The sequence below is a fragment of the Propithecus coquereli genome, unplaced genomic scaffold (assembly GCF_000956105.1).
Source record: "Propithecus coquereli isolate 6110/MARCELLA unplaced genomic scaffold, Pcoq_1.0 Scaffold308, whole genome shotgun sequence".
Lineage (NCBI taxonomy): Eukaryota > Metazoa > Chordata > Mammalia > Primates > Indriidae > Propithecus > Propithecus coquereli.
Genome location: NW_012148708.1, coordinates 862,319 through 867,802, shown reverse-complemented (window position 1 = coordinate 867,802; position 5,484 = coordinate 862,319). Strand labels below are relative to the sequence as shown.

General features: G+C 34.8%; 1 protein-coding gene across 1 annotated transcript in view; it reads left to right on the top strand.

Moving 5' to 3' along the window:
• Positions 1-5,484, top strand: part of CEP192 (centrosomal protein 192kDa) — a 150,089-nt gene that overhangs the window by 24,871 nt on the left and 119,734 nt on the right. Inside the window, exons 7-9 of the mRNA XM_012649963.1 lie at positions 382-530; positions 1,924-2,068; positions 2,929-3,060. Of these exons, the coding sequence (XP_012505417.1) occupies positions 382-530; positions 1,924-2,068; positions 2,929-3,060 (426 nt within the window). The remainder of the gene's footprint in view (positions 1-381; positions 531-1,923; positions 2,069-2,928; positions 3,061-5,484) is intronic.

Sequence of the window (5,484 nt, the reverse complement as noted above, 5' to 3'; positions counted from 1 at the left end):
CGTGACTTTTGATATATGACAGGTGTTTCTGTCCTGTCCCCTCAAAGAGGTTAAATATTTAGCTTGTATTAAAATGTTTGTAATGACTTACTGACCTAAATTACAAAAGTTTTCTCATGTCAAATATAAAAACAAAATCATATTTTGACTCATTTATGTTTTGTTGGCCTTTTTGATTAAAAATTAGTCAGGCACAGTAGTACGTGCCTGTAGTACCAGCTACTCAGGAGGCTGAAGTGGGAGGATTGCTTGAGCTTAGGAGTTTGAGGCCAGCCTGGGCATCATAGTGAGACCCCACCTCTAAAAAAAATATATACATATATTTATTGTTTAGTCAGTACTTTAAAACCTGTCCTATTTTTTCCTCCATTTTCCCAATAGATGATGATGATATTGATGATGAAATGTTTTATGATGATCATTTGGTGGCTTATTTTGAACAACTGGCAATGCCAGGAATGATATATGAAGACCTAGAAGGGCAGGAACCTCCAGAAAAAGATTTTAAGTTACCTATCAGTGTAACTCAGGTATGTTCCAATCTTTATGGTTTTTCAGAAATTTGACATTAGAAAATTACTATTGATCTCATTGGATGATAATATTAAATTTAAGACTTGGTTTCCTTTGGACTGTTTTTCCCAGGTATGAATCGATGAGAAATGCCCACTCTTTCCTACTTTCTCTTTCTTACCTTTCTCTCACCTATTGAAAATTAAAAGAATAATTCAATGGACATCTACGTACTCTTCATCCAGATTAATGAGTTGCTAATTTTGCTTCCTTTGCATTTTCTTTCTCTCTTCATACATACCTTCTTCCGTGAATCATTTGAAAATAAGTTGCAGATAGTATGACATTTCATCCCAATACTTCAGCATTTGTCTCCTTTGAATATGTACATTTTCCAACATAATCACAGTTCTGTTATCTAACCTGATACAGTAATTTAAATTTATGTACGGTCCATAGTCAAATTTGCCCAGTTGTCCCCAAAATGTTCTTTACTTTTACTATTTTTGATCTAGAATTTAGTCAAGGATTATGCTTGTGTTTGGTTATCATATCTCTTTATTCTCTTTTAATTTGGAGTAGTTCTTTCATGACATGAAATATTTTGTAGGCCAGGCGTGGTGGCCAAAGCCTGTAGTCCCAGCTTCCTTGGGAGGCTGAGGCAGGAGGATACGTGAGCCCAGGAGTTCAGGGTTACAGTGAGCTATGATGACACTGCTGCACTCCAGCCTAGGCAGCAGAGTGAGACCCTGTCTTAAAAAATTTGTAAAATCTAAGCTCTCTGTTTTGTAGAGTGACCCATAATCTAGATATCTGATTGCTTTTTTTCTCTTGACTAGATTAAACATTTTGGCAAGAATTCAGATTAAACAATTTTCTCATGACTGGATTCAGAGTAAACATAGGTGATGTTGTATGCTTCTCATCGCCTCACGCCAGACATTTAAGTCTGTTTGTCCACTGCTGGCGATGCTGTGTTTGATAATTTTGGTTAAGGTAGTGGTGACCAGATGTCTCCTTGTCAATGTACCTTTCCCCCTTTGTTATTTTATTTTATTTTTTTTAATTTCAGCATATTATGGGGGTACAGATGTTTAGGTTACGTATATTGCCCTTGCCCCCCCCCAACCCCCTTTGTTATTAATAAGTCATCTGTGGGATGAGACATCAAAGTCATGTGAACATTTTACTCCCCAAGAATCCTTCATGGACTGGATTTAGTATCATTCTAAAGCCTCCTGGAAATAATTATTACACTGGTGGTCAGGATGGTGATTTTTCTAGTTCCTTTTACATTTATTACCTGGCATCCTTCAGTAAAGCGGGCATTGTCTGCACCCCTTGTTTTCCCCCTCAGAATGTTTAATTTTAATTTTAAAGATTAATACAGCTAAGATATTCTTTGAACAGGCAAATGAAAATAGTAGCTTAAACTGTAAATTTCAGTCAGAAAATAACAGCTGTCTGATTTCCCATGGCTCACACTCTTCGGGAGCTTCTGAAATGACTCACAAAGATTCTGAGGAAAGCCAAGTTGTCTGTCTACCTGAGGCTGGTAGGTATTGAAATATTCCCTTGTTTTTAAATTCTATGATTGACTTTACCTTTTTTAAAAAAAATTATTTCTTTAGTATTATTTAGCATATGTTAACCTTTTTCTCCCGTCAAATCTTCATGGTCTAGAATTTTTCTAAAGAACTTTTAATAATATCTAAGTAAATTGGTGTTATTAGAAATACTGTAATGTTAATTTCTCGGATTAAATATTATGAATGATTATATTATCTTCAGACATTAAGAATTAGGTATGAATTCTCTTGGATTCCATGTATTTATTTTATTGCTTCTCAACCTTTTGGCTAAGATCAAGTGTATTTTATTTATTTTAATTGTTTTTTTAGAGACAGGATCTCTCTCTTTTGTCCAGCCTGGAGTGCAGCAGTGTGATCATGGCTCGCTGCTACCTCCAACTCCTAGGCTCAAGCAGTCCTCCCACCTCAGCCTTCCAAGTAGCTAGGACTTCAGACATGCACCACCATGCCCGACTAATTTTTAAAAAAGTTTTTGTAGAGACAGGGTCTCGCTATGTTGCCTGGGCTGGTCTCAAACTCCTGGCCTTAAGCAATCCTCTGCTTCGGCCTCCCAACATGCCGAGATTACAGGTGTGAGCCACCATGCTAGCCCTATGAATTCTCTCTGTGTGATAGCAGTTTGTCATGTTTATTATTGCCTCTTACTGTTGCTTATTTTCTCATATGCAAATTGCTGAATTTGTCATACAATAGGTTATTTTATGACCTATTTTATGTTTATTTTAGGTTTACATAAAATAATTTGACTATCAGGAAGCAGTTATTGCATTAGATTGCTCAGACTTTGACATTGCTTCATTATCTTTTTTTCTTTATTTTTCAGATAATTCTATAGATACTGGAGATAGTAGAAGGCATATAGATGGTGTCTTACCATTTTCCTCTAGCACTTGGAGAATTGAGAAAGAAAAGGTAGAAAATTTGAAGGGTATTGTTCCAGATCTTAGCAGAGTAAGTTTGTATGTATTTTCTTAAAATTTTCTGTGAAAAGAAATAAGGAATCTTTTGTGTTTGTATGCTAGTAGTTTTTTTCAATGAAACAGTTATTGCTGACTTCTGAAAGATACAGAAATAGTACAAAAATCATAATCATATCATAGTGTTTCTGTGTTTGTATCTTTGATATCACTAAGATCATATTAATATACAATTGTATACATTTTCTTACATTTGAATATTTAATAACTTACATTTAAATTATTCATTTGAAAAGTTCTTTAGTCTAATGTCCAATCATTAAATAAAAAAGCCAAGTGATCATCTTTTACCATATTTATTTTTCATTATTTCACTTTTTTCTGTTTGTTGCTGACACCCCATTTCTCCTACGCTTGAAACTTGGTAGTCATTTCTGACTCTTACTATTCTTCAGCCCCGTTTAGTAAATTATGACAGGGATTATAGAGTGGTTTTAACTATTAATATTTAGAGGGAGTGTGTATGCTCGTATGCTCGTATATTAATATAAAAAGAATCATTTTATTCTTACAATAATCTCTTGTGTGTATTAAAGCAACAAGAGAGGTGGGATTGTCATTTTAAGGGAGATGAAATTCAGAAGACCTAAATCTTGTGTCTTAGATTTGTTCTTTCCTGTTTATTTCTATTACACCTATTCAAGTTCAAGGTGTTATTAACCATGTCTGACTTACTGTCCCATCTATAGTATTTTTACTACTCTGTCATGTTTTTCACCACCAGATTAATCTTGTTACAGTGGCTTTTTTTGTATATAATATTCTCTATGTTCCTGTGTTTCAAATTAATAGTTCTTAAGGTATAGTATAGTTCTTAAGGTATAGTTCTTAAGGTATAGAACTTAATAGTTCTTAAAGTATAGACCTCATGTTATCTCTCTCTTACTTTTTACATTTTTCCCCTTTTCTTCCCTAATCCAAATGATGATCATCTTTCCAGTCTCAGGTCAAGTCCCTAGTTATTTTTTAATAACTCTAGCCTACATTAATTTGTTTGAACTCCTATTACAATAATTGTATTCTACGGTATAGTACTTTACTATATACAGAAATATACAGAAGTTGCCTATTCAGTAGCTTCAGGAATTTGCAACTCCTCAGAGGAACCAGTTGCATACAAATAAAGTACAAAGCCTCTTTTCTCAGATAACCAGAACAGATGTTCCAGAGTCCATGGATTTTTCCTCCTAGGACTGTGTTGTGTTGTTATTATTATGTTACTATGCATAATCATTGTTGCGTTTGTGTAGTCAGATGATGCAGTTATATAATTTTAATATATTTAGTTAATGGATTTCCAGTTCTCAGCAATTAGTGGTACAAATTAGCAAATAAGAAAGAGATGGCATCTGTTAGTTGTCTTGATTTTTGTTAGAATGTGATAGTTGATAAGTTTTATAAACATATCAATCTGTGGCCATTTAAATTTGGGCTGAGGATCTTGTTCTGTTATGGTGCAGTGATCATTTTACTAATTAGTTACTATACATCATTACAAACAAATTTTAATATGGCTCAGTACTCACAAATTGCTAGGGAATCTTGGTCAGGTCATTTCAACTGACAACTCTCAGGTACCCTTGGTGATAGGTGTGGTGCTGGGTAGTATAGGTCAGACACAGATAATCTCCCTTCATGAAGCATAGTAGGAAAATAAAAGAAATACTTAGATTACTATAAAGTAAAGCAGAGTCCTGGTTATTGAATTTCATAGCACCTACTGAAAGAAGCCCCCAAGTTCTGATTGAGTTATGTTCTAAAAATTTTTGAGGATTGGAATTCTTCCTCTGTAAGTAAAAGCATAATTTCTGATGATCCATTTCTAGTCCGTCTTCTAAGAAAATATTTATTTAGTCCATAAGGTGACCAGGTTCTGTTAGAGTCTCTTGGCCTGACTGGATCCCCTCGGAAGCCATGCCGGAAGGCAGTGAGTATGGAGGCTTGGCTCGGGCTGGCCTCTTGCAGCCGAGAATCAGGACAGGATGTGGGATGAACACGTTCATCAAAGCTTTATTGTTTGGATGGGGAAAAAAATCCCTACTTGTAGGTCAGCCTTATAATACATTACTTTATTTCATGAAATGTTGATTATTTTTCCCATATTTTGAGATCATGCAGTTTGTATTCCTGAGGTAACAATATTGTGTCCTTGATTTGGCAAGATCAGTAGCCCACTTTTCTTGCTGAATGACATCCACAGAACTCAGAAACACCAGATACAATCTTAAGCAAATTTATTTATTTCTTGTTATAATACTACTGTATATAAGAAATACAGAATCTTTCCCCCACTAAAGTGCTGTAAATTGGGGGCGGGAGGCGTGGATTTGTAGGTGTATGGATGCCATCTGGTGGTGAAAGCTATCCATACCCAAAAAGGAAAAAAACTCAAAAAAATTATC